At 44.2% G+C, this 23,260-nt stretch overlaps 1 protein-coding gene across 3 annotated transcripts in view; it reads right to left on the bottom strand.

The window, feature by feature from the left end:
- LOC143764782 (proprotein convertase subtilisin/kexin type 4-like) overlaps nt 1-23,260 on the bottom strand; it is a 353,321-nt gene that overhangs the window by 120,284 nt on the left and 209,777 nt on the right. For 2 of the 3 annotated variants that reach the window (XM_077250736.1, XM_077250738.1), the window contains exon 4: nt 17,183-17,311. The exons of the other annotated variant lie outside the window; for it this stretch is intronic. In XM_077250736.1, coding sequence (XP_077106851.1) covers nt 17,183-17,311 — 129 coding nt within the window. The remainder of the gene's footprint in view (nt 1-17,182; nt 17,312-23,260) is intronic. 3 annotated transcript variants of the gene reach the window in all.

The following is a 23,260-nucleotide window of genomic DNA, read 5'->3' as shown; positions in this document are numbered from 1 at the left end:
GTGGTACTGCTGTGTGGGAAAATTCCCACGCAGCTTTGCCATAAAGTGAGACCATGAACTCAGGTAACCTCTTCAGTGATGCACTGCAGGAGCCATTGTCTCCTGTCAGTGTGTCACTGGAGGCCCTATAGAGTGGTGACATCACCTTATGTCACTGCTCTATAGGGGAGATCGTTGTGGGACACTCGTTATTAATTGGACTGCGTCGGACAGTGAGTATTGGTTTATTATTTTTTATTTATTTTTCCAGGCGATCGAGTATGGTAAGTATGGTGAAATTAAGAATATTAAAATACTTTTTTTCTGGCTGTGCTTTTTTTTTTTTTTTTACTCTTTCACTACTATAGGATTATATGGATATGCGTCTTATTGATGCCTCTCAATTACTAACCAGGCTGATTGTCACCTTACATTAGCAAGGTGACATTAACCCCTTATTACCCAATAGCCCACCGCTACAGGGGAGTGGGAAGAGAGGGACTAAGTGCCGGAATTGGCGTATCTTTCAGATGCGCCATTTCTGGGGCGGCTGTGGGCTGGTATTTGTAGCCGGGGGGTGGCAAATATCCATGGCCCCTCTCTAGGCTATGAATATCAGACCGCAGCTGTCTGCGTAGCCTTTCTGGCTATAAAATATAGAGGGACCCCATGTCATTTTTTTGGGGGGTCCCCCTATTTTAATAGCCAGTAAAAGGCTACGCAGACAGCTGCGGGCTGATATTCATAGCCTGGGAAGGGGCCATGGGTATTACCCCATTCCCAGGCTACAATTATAATGCCCCAGGCCGTCTGCTTTCCCCCTCTGGCGCAGAAAATTGTGCGGGAGCCCACGCCATTTTTTTTCAAAAATAAAACATTGATCATTAATAAACATTGGCCTTGCTATTATATATCTATGGATATATCTATAGAAATAGATATCGATCTATCTATAGATATATACATCTATAGATATATTTATAGACAGATATATCTATAGATACTTAGATATATCTATCCATATATCTATCTCACTCCTATCTATCTCATTCCTTCTATCTGTCTCATTCCTTCTATCTCATTCCAACTATCTCATTCCATCTATCTCATTCCATCTATCTCATTCCATCTATCTCATTCCATCTATCTCATTCCATCTATCTCATTCCATCTATCTATCTCATTCCTTCTATCTATCTCATTCCTTCTATCTATCTCATTCCTTCTATCTATCTCATTCCTTCTATCTATCTCATTCCTTCTATCTATCTCATTCCTTCTATCATCTATCTATATCTATCTCATTCCTTCTATCTGTGTAATGGAGTGTGGGTTGGACAAATGTTAAAGAGGAGGTTGGACAAGAAATTACATCACAACTTTTTTTTTCAATAATAGATCGTTTTTTAGCTTTCACAAACGCATACAAATCCACATGGAAAAAACACATAAAAAACGCAGCAAAAAACGCATAAAAAATGCAGCGAATCCGCACCTGCATTTGCTGGCAAGAGAGGGAAGAATCTGCACAGAAATTCCACAAGCAAATCTGCAACGTGTGCACATAACCTTACAGAGAGTAATACCTATTTATGGAGGGACTACAGCCTGCAGTACCCTTCTACCGAAGGAGAGGTCTGAGGAAGCACCCAAGTCTAATCTATAATGATTGTAAAATGTGCTCAGAGAAGACAAGTGGCCGCCTTACATATTTGGTCAATGGAGACTTTCGACCTTTCAGCGCATCAGGTTCCGGCCTGCCACTGGAAGTGTATGCTAGAGAAATAGCCTCCCTGATCCACCTAGCTAGTGTGCTCTTTGACACCCTAAGACGCTTCCTGGTGCCTTGAAAGGAGACAAACAAGGCAATGTCCTTTTTTCCAGGAATCAGTGACCGATAGGTACTCTAGGAGACATCTCCTAATATCTAGAGTGTGGAGCTTTCTTTCTGGTTGGTCAGGTTCAGGAGGAAAGATGGAAGGACTATTTCCTGTGTTCTATGAAAACTGGAAGCTACTTTAGGTAAGTAAGCTGGATCAGGTCTAAGTATAACTATCATCATGGAACTGTGTATACCGAGGGAGGGTAGAAAGTGCCTGGATATCACTCATCCTTCGAGCTAACGTTAATGCCACCAAGAAGGCTACCTTGAGGGAGAGTATCTTAACAGAGGCTGATGAAATGGGCTCAAAAGAAGCTTCCGTCATGGCAGTGACCACTAGGTTTTAATCCCATGGCATAAACATTTTTCTAACTATGGGTCTGGACCTGCTTGCTGCTTTAATAAACCTGCTAATCCAGTAGTTATTGGCGACGTCACAGCTAAAAAAGCCCCTAAGGCTGATACCTGCAACTTAAGGGTCCTGGTGGAAAGATCCATGTCTAGACCTTTCTGAAGGAACTGCTGGATTTGAGCTATTGGAACCCCCATCCCAGCTACAAAGTCTGAATTCTGTAGAAAAAAATTCCAGATTCTAGCATAGATCCTGGTCGCAATATATTTCCTACTTTTAAGAAGGGTATTAAAATCTCTATCCCTTAGCAACGACCTTTCAAACTCCACGCGGTCAGATGGAGGCCTGCCACCTGAGGATGGTAGACTGGGTCCTGGGATAGGAGATCTGGAACGTCTGGTAGCACACAAGGATCAGATACCGACATGGCTCTAAGACATGAGAACCACGTCCTCCTGGGCCAAAAAAGGGTCGATAACTATTACCCTTGCTTTGTCCTTGCTGATTTTTCTACTAGAGGTAGCAGAGATAAGGGAGGAAAGGCGTAAACCAGACTGAAATCCCACTTTATTAGCAAGGCATCTACTGCCAGCGGGCCTTCTCTGGGGTCCAGTGAGCAGAACTGTCTCACTTTCCTGTTGCTCCTGGTAGCGAAGAGGTCTACGACCGACTGACCCCACAACTGCACAATCTGGTTGAAGATGGCGTTTTTATTAGAGAACATTCTTTTGTCTTAGTTGGTTGCGGCTTAAAAAGTCTGCTGTGGCATTGTCCTTTCCTCTTATATGCAGTGCTGTTACAGATAGAAAATGTTGCTCTGCTATCTGGAACAGGCATTCTGTTGCTTCCATCAGAGGTCTGGAACGAGTCCCACCCTGGTAGTTGATATAGGCCACTGTGACCTGATTGTCAGAAAGGACCCGCATGTGATGACCCTGCAGATATACAAGGAGCGTTTTAACCGCTAGTTCTACTGCCGTTCATTCCTTCAGGTTAGAAGAACTGTCTACGTCATGTTGTTCCCATAGGCCCTGGATCATGACCTCACCCATATGAGCCCCCCAACCAGTAAAGCTTGAATCCGTGGTGACCACCCGGGTTATATTATACTCCCAGGGAACCCATCTGGATAAGTTATTCTGGTCTAGCCATCAGTCAAGGGATTTCACAGAGGTTTGAGATAAGTCAGAAGACCCGCTAAATAACCCCCAAGGCTCCTATCATTCAACAAGACGTCCCTTTGTAGAACCCTTGTATGAAATTGTGCCCACCGGACCGCGGGGATGCAAGATGACAGGTAACGCAACAGGGACATGGCTTTCCTGAGGGACATGGTGGGGTTGTTAGAAGCGTTGAGAACCTGATAGCGGAGACGGATCAACTTGTCGGACGGTAGACGACACTCCTGAGTCTCAGAGTCTAAAATTAGGCCGAAAAACTGCTGCACTCTCAGGGGCTGTGCGTGATTTTTTAATATTTAGTAGCCACCCTAAGTGTTCCAGTACGGACATTGCCCCTTCCAGCTGTACTAAACAATGATCCGCTGTTCTGCCTACAATAAGTAGTCAAGGTAGGGAATAATAAGGATGTCGGATTTACGCAGGTGGACCATGACCTCAGCCACAACCTTAGTGAATATGCGAGGGGCAACCGAAAGGCCAAAGGGAAGAGCCCTAAACTGGAAGTGACGGACCAAACCTCTCATGGAAACTGCCACTCTAAGGAAACGTTGATGGGAAACATGAATGGGTGCATGATAATACGCATCCCTTAGATCTAACACCATCATGAAAGTTTTCAAACAATTGCTTTATTGCTGAACTGATTGACTCCATCTTAAAGGGACGTATTATCAGAAACTTATTGAGGGCTTTAAGATTAATGATGGTTTTGAAGGAACAGTCTGGCTTTCGAACCAAAAATAGCGGGGAGTAGAATACGCTACCTTTCTCTGCCTCTGGTACTTCTACCAGGACCTTTTTACGATATAAATCATGGATCTCCAACTCCAGGGCAGCCTGTTCTTAAGAAGGGAGTAACTCTGAATCTATTCTGAGTAACGGAAGAAAATTCTAATTGAAGCCCTGATTAAATCAGACTTAAAATCCAGTCACTGTTGGATATCAGGGACCAGGCCGGGTAGAAGGCCGCTAGCCTACCCCCCACGGGCACCGCTAGTCATTGGAATGGTTTAATATGCTCCTGTGAGGAGCCTCCAAATATAAATCCTGTACCTTTTCTCTTCCTTTCATCCCACTTAACTCGCTCCCTGGAAGGCCTCCTACGACTGAACCTTCTCCTGCTGAAACAACGTCGGTAGGAAGTAGTCGGTAAACTGGGGAACTTCTTTTTATCATCCCCTGCCTTTTCTAAAAGTTAATCCAGGACTGGACGAAAGAGATACTCTCCTTCACATGGAATGGAGCAGAGTCGGGATCTGGCTTGGATATCACCAGGCCAACATTTCAGCCACAGTGCCCTTTGAGCCGCGTAGGACAGTCCTGCTGCCCTAGCCGCCATCCTTACAGAATCCGCTGAGGCTTCGGCTAGGAAGGCTGCAGCCCCCTGAATTATAGGTAATGCCTTTAAGATGGACTCTTGCGGGGCTCAGTCCTTTAACTGGGATTCTAGTTGATCCACCCAGACCATCATGGATCTGGCTGTACAGGTGGAGGCTACCGCCAGTATAAAGGAGCCAGCTGACATCTCCCAAGCCCCTTTAAGGAAGGAGTCCGCCTTTTTTTCTAAAGGATCTTTCAAGGAGTCCAGGACCTCAGAGGGCAGGGAAGATTTTTTAGAGGCTTTAGCCACAGCAGCATCGAGCTTCGGGGCCTTGTCCCATCTATCCACCACGGGATCCTCAAAGGGATATCTACGTTTGAATGCCGGAGGCAAGGGACACCTTTTTTCCGGCCTCTTCCAATCCCTGCCTACCAAGCTCTGAATTTTACTATTCAGCGGAATAGTAAAGGACCTGAATTTCCTTGATCCAATCCGCCAAACATTAAGTCTTCTACTGAAGGCTCCCGAAGGAATCTTCATCCTTTCTAAGGTCAACCGAAAAAATCTTAGTCTGTAAACCTCATTTTACCATCAGTCCCTTTCTTCTTAGAAATCTCTTGAGATAGCGACTTTAAGGACTCCTTCACCTCCGTACTAATAATTTCCCTTAGGCTCGCAGTGAAGTCAGGGGTTTCCTCTGCTATCTGTAGAAGGGGGAAATATAAGGCACTGCATTCTAGTTAAAGGCTAACCTTCCCCCTTTTTGTACCCTACTGTTGTGAATTCTGCTTTTGGGCTCCCTCCGGTGGTTGTAGGTGGTAATGCAGTTGCCCCTGAGTTGCAGTCCTGGTCAGGTGTATCTGCTGATTGCAGTTCTGACTGGGGTATTTAGGCGTGCAAGATTCATTAGTCCTTGCCAGTTGTCAATTGTTGTTGGGAGGTGTTGGACCTCTGCTTGGTTCCTCCTGCCTTTCTGCCAAATCAGCAAAGATAAGTGTCTGTTTTTTTTTTCCTGTGGCACACATGCTATGTGCTTCACAATTCAGTGCTATTCTTTGTGTTTTCTTGTCCAGCTTAAATTATGTCAGTATTTTCTCAGTCTTGTTGGATTCTCTGGAGTGGCAGATATACATTCCATGTCTTTAGTTAGATTGTGGAACTTTTTGTATTATATGCTGTGGATATTTTTGGAAGGGTTTTAATACTAACCGCCTAGTAATCTGTCCTATCCTTTCCTATTTAGCTAGAGTGGCCTCTATTGCTAAATCCTGTTTTCTACCTGCGTGTGTTTATTCTTCTCCTACTCACAGTCATTATTCGTGGGGGGCTGCCTATCCTTTGGGGGTCTGCTCTGAGGCAAGGTAGCATTCCTATTTCCATCTATAGGGGTATTTAGTCCTCTGGCAGTGTCGAGGTGTCTAGGGTATGTTAGGCACACCCCACGGCTACTTCTAGTTGCGGTGTTAGTTCAGGATTGCGGTCAGTACAGGTTCCACCCACTCCAGAGAAAGTTTCATGCGGCTCCAAGGTCACCAGATCATAACACCCTACTGTCTGCCGTACAAAAGGCTAACATAACCTTTTTGGGTAAGTGTCTGGCAGGGGACATCTGCAAAGGGCACACTCCCTGTGTCTCGATTTCCCAGAACACTTCTTCCCTAGAAGTACAGAAAAAAATAATGGGAAGTCTGCATCACCGAGTTTACTTTCACGAAGATCTCTAACCCGTGTTGCAGTTCAGTAGGTACCAGATCACGAGGGGGACATTTCTCTGCCGATGCTGCTGATTCCTCCACCCTGGAGGAACTCCTGTGGCTGGACAGACCTTTGCCCGGCTACTACCTGTTTCTCGGGCCTTTATACGTGGCCTCACAGAAGCATGCTGCTCTGCTATCGGTTGCTGCAACTCCTGCTGCTCCAAGGAAGCTTCTGCCACGTCCATCCTGGTAATGGCTCAGAAGCACTGTTTGCAGGCGTCCAAGACCTTTATGTCACCTCCCCCTGGATATCCGGGTCAGCAGGCCTCTGGCCAGGGGGTACCGCCCCCCTCCGGACCCAACACGCCTCCTAACTCCCAGCCCAGCGAACAGCGCACACGCGACCCAGTGATATACGGGGAGAATAAAGCTGTCCGGCACCCGACTTGCAGGCCCCGCCCTCGATGCGTTACCAGCACGACCACCAACGAGGCCGCAGGGTCACACGAGGGGACCGCCTAGAGATGTCACCAGCCAAGCCCCCAGCCCGCCCCATCACCCAGCCTGTCCCGACGCCGCCAGACCCGGAAATGCCACAGCACGCCAGCGAGCGCAAGTCAGAAACCGATGGATCCATCAGGGAGGATACTTACATTCTGGTGCTGGCCCTCCGGAGACGGAATCCTCCAGACACCGCTCCATCTGCTCCACTCACAGACGTGGAATCCTCCCCGGACCCACTGTGGCACTTCCAGGGATGCCACACCGGCCAAGGTAGGGGACCCACACTACCTAAAACAGACTGGTTGAGCCTGGGATCCTGAAGAATCCTCCAGGTATCTGTAGGAACCCCTTCCTCTTCAGGAACAGGAAACCAACTGATGCATGGGAGAGGTGCCGCCATACTGTATCTGTAGGTTTCCTGTTCCTGAAGGGCGGATCCCCTCTCTCGTTGGTGCTGTCATGGGCGACTGAATAAAAAAGTAACTCTGGAGTTTTGACTTTTTTTCTCGCTACCATTTAGCGATCAGGTTAATCTTTTTTATTGATAGATCGGGTGATTATGAAAACGGCGATACCAAATATGTGTATGTTTGATTTTTTGTATTGTTTTATTTTGAATGGGGGATGCCACCGTCAGTGTTTGACACTAGACTAGAAACTATACCCCTTAATGAACTTATCTAGATGTGTGGTGAGCACTTTGAACCCCCAAGTGCTTCACAGAAGTTAATAACGTAGAGCCGTGAAAATAAAAAATCTTTTTTTTTTCCCCTCAAAAATAATTTTTAGCCAGCAATCTTTGACTTTCACAAGAACCCCAAAAGTTGTTGTCCAGTTTGTCCTGAGTACACAGATACCCCATATGTGGGGGGACCACTGTTTGGGCACACAACGGGGCTCGGAAGGAAAGTAGTGACTAGAGATGAGCCACCTCCCTAGTGTTCGGGTTCGGTTCGTCGAACAGGGACGTGTTCGACGAACTGTTCGTCGAACCCCATTGAAACCAATGGCAGGCAAACACAAACACATACAAACACATGGAAAACACATAGAAAACACTTTGAAAGGTGTCCAAAAGCTGACAAACTGCTCAGAAGACACAACAAACACATGGAAAAGTCACAACTACATATAGTCATGCGAAAAGAAAAGAGGTGGAGGAGTAAAAGTAGAAGGAGACACAGATATAGGCATGTCATGCCCTTCTAAAATCAAGAAAGGCTGGAGTAAAAATCTAAACTCACTCTACCAACACCCAGATGTCTTGACAAAAAAAAATAAAAAAATAAATATCTTCAGGTAGAGTGGCGGCGGGTCCATTCAGAACACTTTCCTTAGAAGACGTAGTGGTACCCCCGTTGGGAGTAGTGCCAAAAAATTAACCCAATACATTCAGACTAATCCACCATTTGTCATATCCAAGGGGCAGGTCAGAAAACGACAACATCGACGCGGAACCAAGTACAGTACTATGTACTGTACCTCCTTTGACGAGGCAATCAGGCGGGTCAAGACGTTGGTAAGGGGCACCCTAATGGCTAAAACAGACATTGAGGGGGCGTTCCGGTTACTACCTGTGCCTCCGAATAGTGTCCTCCCATTGGGCTGCTTCTGTGAAGGAGCATACTACATAGATCGCTATTTGCCCATGGGGTGCTCCATATCCTGCTCACTATTTGAGGCGTTTAGTTGCTTCCTCGAATGTGTCATCATGGACGTTTGCAAGGCGGCACATATTATCCATTACCTCGACGACTTCTTATGCCTGGGCCCAAAAGATTCACCACAGTGTGAAAACACGCGGTAGTCCACCTGTGAGAAGGAGAGAGCTGGAGGGAGAGTGAACACCCCGGAGCCGAGGAGTTAGATTGAGAAAGAAAGAAGGCGGTGTAGCTTGCTTCATGGGTGCGGTACTCTGCTGAGTAGCACCAAATTCTACTAGGCCCAAAAGGATTTCCTGGGCTAGATGCCGTTAAAAAATAGTACTTCGGTAAACAGGCAGTGTAGCTTGCTTCACGGGTGGGGTATGCTGCTGAGTAGCACCAAATTCTACTAGGCCCAAAAGGATTTCCCGGGCTAGATGCGGTTACAAAATAGTACTTAGGTAAACAGGCGGTGGGTGGCTGGGCTACTCTGCTGACTAGCAGACACTGAAGCTTTGGAGCAGACCTCTGAATCCCAGGCCATAGTATGAGTAAACAACTCTGCAGATGACCCCACCCACCTGGAATTGACGATGGCATCGTCATGTAAAACACAGCAAGGGGACTCAATAAAGAGTCTCCATTTTTTAAAAAAATTCGGCCACAGACACCACTTAAGTGGCATCAATTTCGCCTGACTTTTTTAAAACGGTTGGTGAGGTGATTTTCAAAAATCATCAAGCTTTTAGTCTCCCCAAGATGACACAGGGGTAGAAAAGTCCTTGCGGATCCAGGATTTGTTCATCTTGATGAACGATAGCCTGTCTACATTGTCACCGGACAGCCGCGTGCGCTTATCTGTCAGCACACCACCAGCAGCGCTGAACACACGTTCGGAGACAACGCTGGCTGCAGGGCATGACAAGATCTCCAAGGCATGAGTGGCAAGCTCAGGCCATTTTTCAAGATTGGAAGCCCAAAATGAGCAAGGGTCCAGTTCCACAGTCATGGCATTGATGTTAACTTGGAGATACTCTTGTACCATCCTCTCTAGGCGGTGGCTGTGCGTCAGACTTCTTGTCTCCTGTGGCCTTGCAAAGGATGGTCTAAAAAAATCTTGAAACGATTGGAAATAATTGCTGTTACCACCAGATACGATGTTACTGTTACGGTTAGAGTGATGGCTCGATAGTCCCACGGTTGGCAAGTTAGAACTCAGAGATTGACTATGTGCACCACTAGTGTTTTGTGGAAAAGCAGATGTTAGATTCTGTAACAGTCTCTGCTGATTCTCCTGCATGCGTGAATCCCTTTCTATGGCAGGAGTTATTTCGCCAAATTTGCTTTTGTACCGGGGATCTAAGGGTGTGGCAACCCAGTAGTCGGCATTACTTCGGATTCTGACAATCCGAGGGTCATGTTGCAGGTAGTGCAGCAAGAAGGCACTCATGTGTCTTACGCATCCAGGAAGACCAAGTCCTTGTTGTCTTGGTGGTGGCGAGGTGAGAATCATGCTTCCTTCCTCTGCCCTCTCCCCCCAACCTCGCACAACAGAAATTTGATCAAGGTCTTCCTCATCTGATGAGTCTTCCATGCCCAGCGCCAGTTCATCCTCCACTTCTTCCTCGCCTCCTACACCTTCCTCAACAGTTTGGCTGCTACCATGCGCCCTCGGTAATCCCTCTCCTCCAGCCTCCAATGCCAGCCGCCTTGGTGCTGCCAACCTTCTTGACCTTGGAGATATGATCCCTTCCGCATACGACTCCTCCTGTCCCTGCTCCTCCTCTTGTTCCACCACCTGACTCCGAACACTGTGTAAGGTGTGCTCCAGCATGTAAATCACCGGAATGGTCATGCTGATAATGGCATCGTCAGCACTAAACATCTTCGTTGCTATTTCAAAACTGTGCAGAAGGGTGCATAGGTCCCTGATCTGAGACCACTCCTGCAGCGTGATTTGCCCCACCTCTTGAGCTCGTTGGCCCAGGCTATACGTCATAACGTATTGCACCAGGGCTCGTCGGACAGTGCAGACACTGCTCCTAGGCTCAAAACTATTAACTGGATTAGATGCAGTAAAAATTGAGATACACAGGCAGTATAGTTTGTTTCACAGGCGGGCTACTCTGCTGACGTACAGACACTGCTCCTAGCCCCAAAACTATTAACTGGATTAGACGCAGTGAAAATAGAGATACACAGGCGGTGTAGTTAGCTACACAGGTGGGCTACTCTGCTGACGTGCAGACACTGCTACTAAGCCCAAAACCCCAAAACGATTTACTGGGTTAGACGCAGTAAAAATTGAAATACACAGGCGGTGCAGCTAGCTTCACAGGCGGGCTACTCAGATGACTATCAGACAATGCTACTAGCCCAAAAGGATTGGCTGAGCTAGATTACACCAAATGCTGTGACTAACACTTGCACAGCACTGGCTCAGACTTGCCTAACAAAGAGTGCTATGAACTGCTGTAACCTACCCTGAAAAGGGCTGATATTACAACTAGTCCCGACTCCCTAAACCTATCTCTCTGACAATTCGCTCCAAAAAAACACTCTTAGTCTGTATAGCGCCCACAGCAGCAGCGGTGCCGTCTATCACTAAGCTGCAGCAGTGAGGAAATGGTGGCGACGGGGCAAATGGCTGGTTCTTATAGGGCAAGGACATGTGACATACACAGCCAATGACATGCCCTTGCTTGTGTGCATCACATGCACATTGCTGTGTGTGTGCACTGCTGATAGGCTGAGAGACTGCACCACCCCACTGTAAATGCGGGAAAAAAAAAAAAAAGGAGATCGGCGTTATTTCAGCACAGATCTATCCCCCGCTATACACTGAAACAGTCCATTAACAATGATAAACAGTTTAAGGGTATGTGTCCACGTTCAGGATTGCATCAGGATTTGGTCAGGATTTTTCATCAGTATTTGTAAGCCAAAACCAGGAGTGGGTGATAAATACAGAAGTGGTGCATATGTTTCTGTTATACTTTTCCTCTAATTGTTCCACTCCTGGTTTTGGCTTACAAAAACTGATGAAAAATCCTGACCAAATCCTGATGCAATCCTGAACGTGGACACATACCCTTAATGTGCAAATCAAGCTAGGCTTTTGGTGAATGAACAGTTATCGAACAGAAACTCGAACAGCCGAATTTTAAGCAAATTGTTCGGGTTCGTCGAACGACTCGAACACCGCCCAAAACAGCTCGAATTTGAAATTGGCTCATCTCTAGTAGTGACGTTTTAAAATGCATACTTTGATGGAATGGTCTGTGGGCGTCATGTTGCATTTGCAGAGCCCCTGCTCCTAAACAGTAGCAACCCCCCACAAGTGACCCCATTTTGGAAACTAGACCCCCCAAGTAGCTTATCTAGATATGTCATGAGCACTTTGAATGCCCAAGTGCTTCACAGAAGTTTATAACGCAGCTGTGAAAATAAAAAAATATTTTTTTCCTTCAAAAATGATTTTTTTTGCCCCCAATTTTTTTTTTAACTTTCCCAAGGGTAGCAGGAGAAAATGGACCCCAAAAGTTGTTGTCCAATTTGTCCTGAGTACTCTGAAGCCTCATATGTGGAGGTAAACCACTGTTTGGGTGCACGGCAGAGCTCAGAAGGGAGTGAGCACCATTTGACTTTTTCAATGCAAAATTGGCTGGAATTAATGGGGGAGCCATGTCGCGTTTGGAGACCCCCTGATGTACCTAAACAGTGGAAACCCCCAATTCTAAATTCAACCCTAACCCCAACACACCCCTAACCCTAATCCCAACCATAACCATCATCCTGATCCTGATCACAAATCTAATCCGAAACCTAAGGCTTCTTTTACACTTACTGGGTTTTTTGCAGCCCGTTATTGCGGGCCTTTCTTGCGGGCTGTATTGCCGCAATTTTTACGGTCTGCCGCAATAACAGACCACAAAAAACTTACGGTTCACCATTTTTTCAGGTTTGCAATACCATGGCAAAAGTATTGGAAAAAAAACGGCGGTCTGCAAAACCAGAAGTCATGGTGCACCGCAAAACAAATTTCCGTTGTTTTTGCGGCCTCATTGAATTACAATGGGGGCCGTGTCTGTAAGTCATGAAAAATATCGAGCAGGCGCTCCGTGGAATTATTGTGGCCCCATAGAAATCTATTGGGACCGCAAAACCTCGGTAAGTATAAAAGAAGCCTTACCCTAATCCTAACCCTAATTTTAGCCCCAACCCTAACCCAACTCTAACTGTAATAGGAATTGGAAATAAATACATTTTCTTTATTTTATTATTTTTTCCTAACTTAGGGGGTGACAAGGGGGGGTTTATTTACTATTTGTTTTATTTTGATCATAGCAGATCTCGGAGGGCACACTACACATGCATTTTTTTCCCTGATGAAGATGGCGACGCCCACTGGAGGAAGCAAGAGGGCCGAGGAGGACTGGGAGGTACGGGGGGGAATCGGGGACCCTATTTCTCTCCCCTCTGATGTGTGATCACATCAGAGGAGTGAGAAATTAAATGGCACATCTGACTTTTTTTTTTTCTTGAGGCCGCCGCTACATGGTTAGTAGCAGCGATCACAAAACCGAGGTCGGTGAAATCCAACCCGAATTATGTTTTCTGGGGTCTTGGTACCCCCGGCAGCCGAGACCCCGAGATCTGCCAGGTACTGGAAGGCAGATCTCGGCAGGCGCACTACGCATGCGCCCGCCTTTTTTTCTGGGAAAAGATGGTGGCGCCCTTGGGGGGGGGCAGGAGGGCCAAGGAGCACTGGGAGGTACCGGGTGGGGATTGGGGACCCTATTTCTTTCTCCTCTGATGTGCGATCACATCACAGGAGAAAGAAATTAAATGGCACATCAGACTTTTTCTTTTTTCGCGGTCGCCGGTAAACGGTTTATTACCGGCTTTTGCAAAACCGGGGTCGGTAAAAAACGACCCCTATTATGTTCTCTGGGATCTCGGCTACCACCGGCAGGTGAGACCCCGAGAAAATCCAACTCTAGGGGGCACCATACACTTTTTCCACAGAGCCGTTAATTAACGGCGCTGTGGTTTAAGTACTCTTAACTACCACCGTTAAAATGCGTATCAGCGGTTGTTAAGGGGTTATTATTTGCTGGAAAATCTACTTTTTATTATACAAATTATAGTGCTTCAAACCACCCTTGGTGCGGCTTATACCTTGATGCACCCGCATTATGACCTTATATTTGCATATGATAGCCAATCCCTTGACTTGATTGACAGCGCTTACTAGTAAGAGTGTTAACGGTCTAAAACCAGAGCAAGTGACGCAAGTGTCATTGTGGGTGTGCACTTTGTGGCTCTGGGATTGTACTGACACCAGATTCCCGAGTGCCTGTAGTCGCCACTTGAAACCCCGGAGGAATAGCAAAAAAACGGTTTAAATGTAGAGTGCCTTGTGACATGTGCATGCGGTCTGCTCATTCAACACCCCCCTCTCTTCACTGAAGCCATTCAAGTGGCAGCTAAAGACAGACAAGAACAAAGCATCAGAACAAGCCTGCAGCCAGTCAGTGCCCAACAGAAGACTTGCAAGACGACAGCACTCACTTTTACAACACTTTTACCAACGATGCGCTGTCAATGAAGACAAAAGTCTGGCTTTGATATAGAAACAGGAGGGCATAACACTGCACTAAAGCATAGGTCATACCAATGGTCCACCAAACAGTCTCATTTGCTTATAAAATAAAAGGAGATTTTTCTGCAAATATTAAAGAAGTGCTCTGTTATTTTTTCCCAATTCTGTGTAAATGTTAGTGTAGTGTAATGTCTGTGTGATCATATCTTCATCGATCGCAGTCTTCTTCTGTATCCAGCACAGCTCCACTCCTCTCTTGAGCCACCTGATGGAGTTTCAGACTCTAAGGATCACACTACAATCTGTGTGTGACCCGGAAACGTCTTTTACAATGTTAGTTGTAACAATGCTACTCACTTGGGAGCAATATAAGATAAAACAGGAACCATTTCCATTTAAAAGTCCGGCTGGTTTATCGCAGTCCACATAAACCACATCATATGAAATTCAAATTACAGCCCTTTTCAGTCAAAGTAAAACAAAGCAAAAAGTCCATGCAGTAGTGCGGGTTCGCCCGCCTTGCTTACAGTCCAGATTCATAAGGCCCCGTCTCACATAGCGAGATCGCTAGCGAGATCGCTGCTGAGTCACAAGTTTTGTGACGCAACAGCGACCTCAGTAGCGATCTCGCTATGTGTGACACGTACCAGCGACCAGGCCCCTGCTGTGAGATCGCTGGTCGTGTCGGAATGGCCTGGACCTTTTTTTGGTCGTTGAGGCCCCGCTGACATCGCTGAATCGGTGTGTGTGACACCGATCCAGCGATGTCTTCACTGGTAACCAGGGTAAACATCGGGTTACTAAGCGCAGGGCCGCGCTTAGTAACCCGATGTTTACCCTGGTTACCAAAAAAAAAAAACCAGTACATACTCGCCTTTCGGTGTCCCTTGCCGTCTGCTTCCTGCTCTGACTGAGCCGCCGTACAGTGAGAGCGCAGCGGTGACGTCACTGCTGTGATCTGCTCTCACTGTACGGCGGCTCAGTCAGAGCAGGAAGCAGACGGCAAGGGACACCGAAAGGCGAGTATGTAGTGTTTGTTTTTTTTGGTAACCAGGGTAAACATCGGGTTACTAAGCGCGGCCCTGCACTTAGTAACCCGATGTTTACCCTGGTTACCCGGGTGCTGCAGGGGGACTTCGGCATCGTTGAAGACAGTTTCAACGATGCCGAAGTCGTTCCCCTGATCGTTGGTCGCTGGAGAGAGCTGTCTGTGTGACAGCTCCCCAGCGACCACACAGCGACTTACCAACGATCACGGCCAGGTGGTATCGCTGGTCGTGATCGTTGGTAAATCGCTATGTGAGACGGGGCCTTTAGTCCTTTAGCAAACACACTCAAACCAGGAGATCTGCACATCTCCAGACACATGTGAGACTAAGGACTCTTTCACACTTCAGTCTTTCTGTTTCAGTCAACATCTGTCGTTTTGTGAAAAAAAAGGATCCAGTGAATTTGCCTGCTGGATCCGTCTTTTTCTCATAGACTTGTATTAGCGACGGATTATGACGGATGGTCTCACATTTCGTCCGTCGTGCACTGCATCAGTCGGAATTTGTTTATCGCCTGGAAAGGATGGACAAAGTAACGTTTTTGGCTGCGTTCAAAAGTTGGACAGCGACGGATCCAGTGGCGTCCGTTGCTGGCTAGAATGGAAGACTATGGGCGCAGGATCCGTCGCTGTCCATCAAATGACGGAATCCAGCGATGGATTACGTTTTTTCACACTGAGAAAGCTCCAAATCTGTATTTAGTAGCCAAGTGGCCAGACAGCCCCAAAACTATATAAACCTGCCATGTGGCTTCATTCCTCAATGTGCCAGCAAGAAGCATACAAGCAAGAAGCCTGCCAGCAACCTGCCTGATGGATAGATGGTCACAATATTTGCTAGAACTCCTTCCATTTCTGCCACTTGCTCTACAAGCTCTCAAAGATGGGGTGTTAAAACACTCAATATATAGGTTTCCATTATTTTGCAGTAGCCAATCACGTTTGGGAGCCTCCCATTTGGAAATATGAAAAAACGATCCGTTGAAAAAACGGAAGAAACAGATGAAAAAATGGATGCGACAGATACAACGGATCCAGTTTTTCGACGGATCCGCTATACGGATCCGTTGAAAAACTGGATCTGTTTCAGTTTTTCACTATTTTTGACCGATCCGTTGCTTTGTCGCAACGACGGATTTTGACTGACGCCAGAAACTGAAGTGTGAAAGAGGCCTTACAGGTCTCATTTTACAAAGTGAACCACACCCTGGAGGGAATTAATGCTGGACCATATTATCTATAAGCAACGTGAGAAATATCTCATGCTTGTTTTTGTATTTTATAACATCAGTAAAACTTATGCTATCTTGCATTGGCCTACTGACTTTTTTATATTTTTTATACAGTTCACACATTATTCAGATCCTTAAGGTAAATAAAATATTGGTATAATAGGCAGCATTCTGTGAATAAACTCTTGACTTTTTGTATATCTAAGCCTTTTAAATAATAAACAGGTGCGATTTTATGTCCAGCACATTTTTTCACAATAATGATACTAATCAACTAATCAACCTATAAAATATGATATATATATATATATACACATATACATATATATATATATATATACACATATACATATATATATATATACACATATATATATATATATATATATATATATATATATATATATATATATATATATATATATATATATATATATACGGTGCAGACCAAAAGTTTGGACACAACTTCTCATTTAAAGATTTTTATGTATTTTCATGACTATGAAAATTGTAAATTCACACTGAAGGCATCAAAACTATAAATCAACACATGTGGAATTAAATAAATAAAAAAAAAAATATATATATATATATATATATATATATATATATATATATATATATATATATATATATATAAATTATTTTTTTTCTATTTTTCTTCTAATTTCCAAATCTTGCTCGACCTCAATAATCTTAAACGGAATGTAAATGGTAATGTATGCAAAAGTATCTTACAAAATTTTCTTCCAGGTCAGGATGATCTTTTTCAATTCCATCATCAAGGATAGTCACCACCACTCCATGTCCAGTGAAGCCATGGTCCCATGCAGAAAGTATATTCAGGTCTGGGCTTACATCATTGTTCTGGAAGGCAATCCAAAGAACAGGTTTCCCAAGGTTCACACCAGAATTTGGAGTTCTGTATTTCTGCTCCTATAATGGAACAGCAAACCGGAACTCCCCATAGAAATAGGTTCGTCCTATGATAGATACAAGAGTTGCTAGATGGAACCCACTGAGTATAATGAGGTCTGTTTGGTTGGCCATCACTTTAAAGTAAAAGTGCAGCGTGCGCTATGTTTTTGCTTTATAGTAAAAATGATGGTACTTGCAAAGCAGTGTCCTATTGGAGGCTTTGATGCAAAAGGGAGGCAAAAAAAAACCCATGTGGCAAACAGTAAACTCCACATTGGGGAAAAAAATTCCTTCCCGACTCCACATACGGCAATCAGACTAGTTCCTTGGATCAACGCCCTATGAAGGAATCTAGTAAATATAACCTATAACATTATACTTTTCAAGAAAGGCATCCAGTCCCCTCTTAAATGTTAGTAATGAATCCCTCATTACAACATCATACGGCAGAGAGTTCCATAGTCTCACTGCTCTTACAATTTTTTAAAGAATTATTTCTTAGCATGTAAGAATGCTCAAAAAAAAAATACGGGCAGACATTCTTCCATTATTTCTGGAATGGAGGGGAACATCTATTGATTTCCACCTAGATGCTATAAGTATTTTTGGTACAGGAAATAAATGGATTGAGAGATGTTTAATTTTAGGGGGGAGTCGATTTGAATCAAGCAAGAACAAAAACTATTTGAGGAGAGATTTGAGCTACAGAGTTGCTAATATTGCTCAATAAATTAGCTACCGTTCTACTTTCCACAGGTCAATAATTTTAGGACAGGACCAGAAACTATGTAACATGTTAGCTTTTTGAGTACACTTCCTCCAGGAAAAGAGCGATCCATCCTCAAAAATCCTCTTTAATATGACAGGTGTATAGAACAAATGAGAAAAGATTTTAATGATTTGCATTTACATTTGATCTGTATGTTATTTCAATTGCTTCTTTCCATGACTCAGGTGAAAAACATATTCATATCTTCTTCCCACTTAACCATGTGTTTTTATTTTTCAATAGTTACTGTATGTCACTATTGAAGGAGAGCATCCAGACTTTTGAAGTTCCAAATAGTATTTTTTAAGAGATTTTCCAGAAGAGATATGATCACTTGTGGAAGAGAAATGGAGAGAATTTCCACCTAATATATTTCCTTAGTTCTAAAAAGTTATACATTTCCTCTTTGGGAAGGTTGTAGAGACAAGGAGAGAAAATTTACAACTGAATCTTTTTTTTTTAGGTCTGGTAAATAAGGCCAAACAATTTGTCATACTATTCTTTCTCCATCTGTCTATAGGGAACTCTGGAAGGGCAGGGCGGAATATACAGTGGGTATGGAAAGTATTCAGAACCCTTTACATTTTTCACTCTTTTTTGAATTTACCAAATGGCTACAATGTAACAAAGTTCATCTTTGTGCTCAATAACCCCTTTAGGACGCTGGGTATTTTATTTTTTTTCATTTTCGTTTTTCGAAGAGCCAAAACTTATTTATTTTTCAGCCCATATGGCCATGTGAGGGCTTATTTTTTGCAGGACAAGTTGTAATTTTTAACGACATCATTGTTTTTTGCATGTCATGTGTGATTTTACTGTAAGGTTTTGGAACTCCTAGAGTGAACCCGCAGATCCGCGACAACAAACCTCCCAAGGGTGAGCTAGCCAGGTAGACCACCCCCAATACAAGGAGCGTTAGAGGCAGGCCCAAGGGAGACTATTGCCGCAGAAGCTGGCACCTGCGGACAGGAAATAGGAGGTTCAAAAGAGAGAGGGAGAGCGTAGGTCTGACCGAGCGAGAAAAGACGTTGGATGGACTGGTGTGGACTGGAAAGAATCGAGACAAAAACTGAAAATGACGCAGACACAGGGATGGCTGGGCGAGACAGAGGCGGAACGTGGACATGGAGGAGACACAGGACCGACTGGACTAGAACGGAGAAACAAGGAAGACTTGAAAATGACAGACACACTAGGCGAACCGGACTGAGCACAGACACAGGACGGACCGCACAGGGACAAAAGAGGACCTGGGTCATTAGTAGCACAAATGACAATCAGGCAAGAAGGCAGAGGAAGGGTTACCTTAAATACATAGGACGCAGAAGGACTTTCGGGTCAGGGTCCTCCAGGGTCAAAGAGGAGAAGTGGTGCACCTGTATATCAAAAGAGGAAGTGCGAGTGCGCAGAGAGAGCTGAAGTGCGAGGTGCGCACGCGCAGCTGGTGGAATCCCAGAAGCTGTGGTGAATCATGAAGAGGAGAAGGAAGAACGTGCACCTGCAGGAGGAGCGCGCCGAAGCAGGTAAGAATGCCGGCAAGCGGAGAAAGGAGGGAGCGAGGGGCAGAGTGGCAGGCAGGGCAGCGCCGTGACATCATGTACTAGAAAACGGAAAAAAATTCTTGTATTTTGTTTGGCCTTTTTGCTAGATTCACTAAATGCTAAAATTGACCTGTCATTATGATTCTCCAGGTCAGTACGAGTTTATAGACACCAAACATGTCTAGGTTCTTTAGTATCTAAGTGGAAAAAAAAAATTCCAAACTTTGCAAAAAAAAACAAAACTATTGCACAATTTTCCGATACCCGTAGCTAGCGTCTCCATTTTTTGTGATCTCGGGTCGGGTGAGGGCATCTTTTTTTGCGTGCCGAGCTGACGTTTTTAATGATACCATATTGGTTCAGATACATTCTTTTTATTGCCCATTATTGCATTTTAATGCAATGTCACTGTGACCACAAAAAAGTAATTCTGGCTTTTCGAATTGTTTTCTCGCTACGCCGTTTAGCAATTGGGTTAATCCTTTTTTTTTTATTGATAGATCGGGCGATTCTGAATGCAGCGATACCAAATATGTGTAGGTTTGATTTTTTTATTGTTTTATTTTGAATGGGGCGAAAGGGGGGTGATTTAAACTTTTATATTTTTTATCATATTTTTTTTAAACTTTTTTTTTTTTTTACTCCATGGGAGGCTAGAAGCTGGCACAACTCGATCAGCTCTGCTACATAGGAGCGATGCATAGATCGCTCCTATGTAGCTGAATTACAGGCTTGCTATGAGCACCAACCACAGGGTGGCGCTCACAGCAAGCTGGCATCAACAACCATAGAGGTCTTCAATAGACCTCTGGTTGTCATGCCAACGCATCCGATCACGTGACGGGGGTCAGAGATGCACTCATTTCCGGCCAGATGGCCGGAAGCGGTAGTTAAATGCCGCTGTCAGCATTTAACAGCGGCACCTAACTAGTTAATAGCGGCTGGTGAATCACGATTCCACCCGCCGCTATTGCGGGCACATGTCAGCTGTTCAAAACAGCTGACATGTCCCGGCTTTGATGCGGGCTCACCGCTGGAGCCCGCATCAAAGCGGGGGTTCTGACCTCGGACGTACTATCCGATCTATACTATCTATATTGAAGAATGGCAAAAGTTTTTAAAAAAAGTTTAAAAAAAATGTGAAAAAAATAAAAAAAAATATAAAAGTTTAAATCACCACCCTTTTGCCCCATTCAAAATAAAATCAACAAAAAAAATCAAACCTACAAATATTTGGTATCGCCGCGTTCAGAGTCGCCGGATCTATCAATAAAAAAAAGCAATAACCTGATCGCTAAACAGCGTAGCAAGAAAAAAATTTGAAACGTCAGAGTTACTTTTTTTGGTCGCAGCGACATTGCATTAAAATGCAATAACGGGCGATCAAAAGAACGTATCAGCACCGAAATGGTATCATTAAAAATGCCAGCTCGGCACTCAAACAATAAGCCCTCAACCGACCCCAGATCAAGAAAAATGGAGACGCTACGGGTATCGGAAAATGGCGCAATTTTTTTTTTTTTTTTAGCAAAGTTTGGAATTTTTTTTCACCACTCAGATAAAAAATAACCTAGTCATGTTAGGTGTCTATGAACTCGTACTGACCTGGAGAATCATAATGGCATGTCAGTTTTAACATTTAGTGAACCTAGCAAAAGAGCCAAACAAAAAACAAGTGTGGGACTGCACTTTTTTTGCAATTTCACCGCACTTGGAATTTTTTTCTCGTTTTCTAGTAAACGACATGCTAAAACCAATGATGTCGTTCAAAAGTACAACTTGTTTAGCAAAAAATAAGCCCTCACATGGCCATACCAACGGAAAAGTTATGGCTCTGGGAAGGAGGGGAGCGAAAAACGAACACGGAAAAACGGAAAATCCCAAGGTCATGAAGGGGTTAATGACCAGGCCAATTTTTACAATTCTTACCACTCTCCTTTTATGAGGTTATAACTCTGGAACGCTTCAACGGGTCCCGGTGATTCTGACATTGTTTTCTCGTGACATATTGTACTTCATGAAAGTGGTAAAATTTTGATATTACCTGCATTTATTTGTGAAAAAAGCAGAAATTTGGCAAAAATTTTGAAAATTTCGCAATTTTCCCACTTTGAATTTTTATGCCCTTAAATCACAGAGATATGTCACACAAAATACTTAATAAGTAACATTTCCCACAAGCCTACTTTACGTCAGCACAATTTTAGAACCACATTTTTTTTTGTTAGGGAGTTATAAGGGTTAAAAGTTTACCAGCAATTTCTCATTTTTACAAAACCATTTTATTTTTAGGGACCACATCACATTTGAAGTCATTTTGAGGGGTCTATATGATAGAAAATACCCAAGTGTGACACCATTCAAAAAACTGCACCTCTCAAGGTGCTCAAAACCAGAGTCAAGAAGTTTATTAACCCTTCAGGTGTTTCATATGAATTTTTGGAATGTTTAAAAAAAATGAACATTTAACTTTTTTTCACACGAGAAATTGGACCCCAAACGTTGTTGTACAATTTGTCCTGAGTACGCCGATACACCATATGTGGTGGTAAACCACTGTTTGGGTGCATGGCAGAGCTGGAAAGGGAAGGAGCGCCATTTGACTTTTCAATGCAAAATTGGCTGGAATTGAGATGGGACGCCATGTTGCGTTTTAAGAGTTCCTGATGTGCCTAAACATTGAAACCCCCCACAAGTGACACCATTTTGGAAAGTAGACCCCTTAAGGAACTTATCTAGATGTGTGGTGATCACTTTGACCCACCAAGTACTTCACAGAAGTTTATAATGCAGAGCCGTAAAAATAAAAAAATCTGATTTTTTCACAAAAATTATTTTTTCGCCCCCAATTTTTTATTTTCCCAAAGGTAAGAGAAGAAATTGGACCCCAAAAGTTGTTGTGCAATTTGTCCTGAGTACGTTGATACCCAATATGTGGGGGTAAACCACTGTTTGGGTGCATTGCAGAGCTCGGAAGGGAAGGAGCAGTTTGGCTTTTCAATGCAAAATTGACTGGAATTGAGATGGGACACCATGCGTTTGGAGAGCCCTGATGTGCCTAAACAGTGGAAACCTCCAATTGTAACTGAAACCTTAACCCAAACACACCCTTAACCCTAATCCCAACCACACCCCTAACCCCAACCACACCACTAACCTCAACACACCCCTAACCCTAATCCCAACCATAACCACACCCCTAACTCCAACACATCCCTAACCCTAATCCCAACCATAACCCTAACCATACCCCTGACACACCCCTAATCCCAACCATAACCCTTACCACACCCCTAATCCTGACACACCCCTAACCCTAATCCCAACCGTAAATGTAATCCAAACCCTAACCCTAGCCCTAGCCCTAACCCTAACGGGAAAATGGAAATAAATACATTTTTTTTTATTTTTGTAGTTTTCGCTAACTAAGGGGGTGATGAAGGGGGGCTTCATTTACTATTTATAGCGGGGTTTTTTAGCGGATTTTTATGATTGGCAGCCGTCACACACTAAAAGACGCTTTTTATTGCAAAAAATATTTTTTGCATTACCACATTTTGAAAGCTATAATTTTTCCATATTTTGGTC

This window comes from Ranitomeya variabilis, chromosome 4 (genome assembly GCF_051348905.1).
Source record: "Ranitomeya variabilis isolate aRanVar5 chromosome 4, aRanVar5.hap1, whole genome shotgun sequence".
In the NCBI taxonomy this organism is placed as follows: domain Eukaryota; kingdom Metazoa; phylum Chordata; class Amphibia; order Anura; family Dendrobatidae; genus Ranitomeya; species Ranitomeya variabilis.
This window is presented reverse-complemented; position numbering and strand designations above follow the sequence as displayed.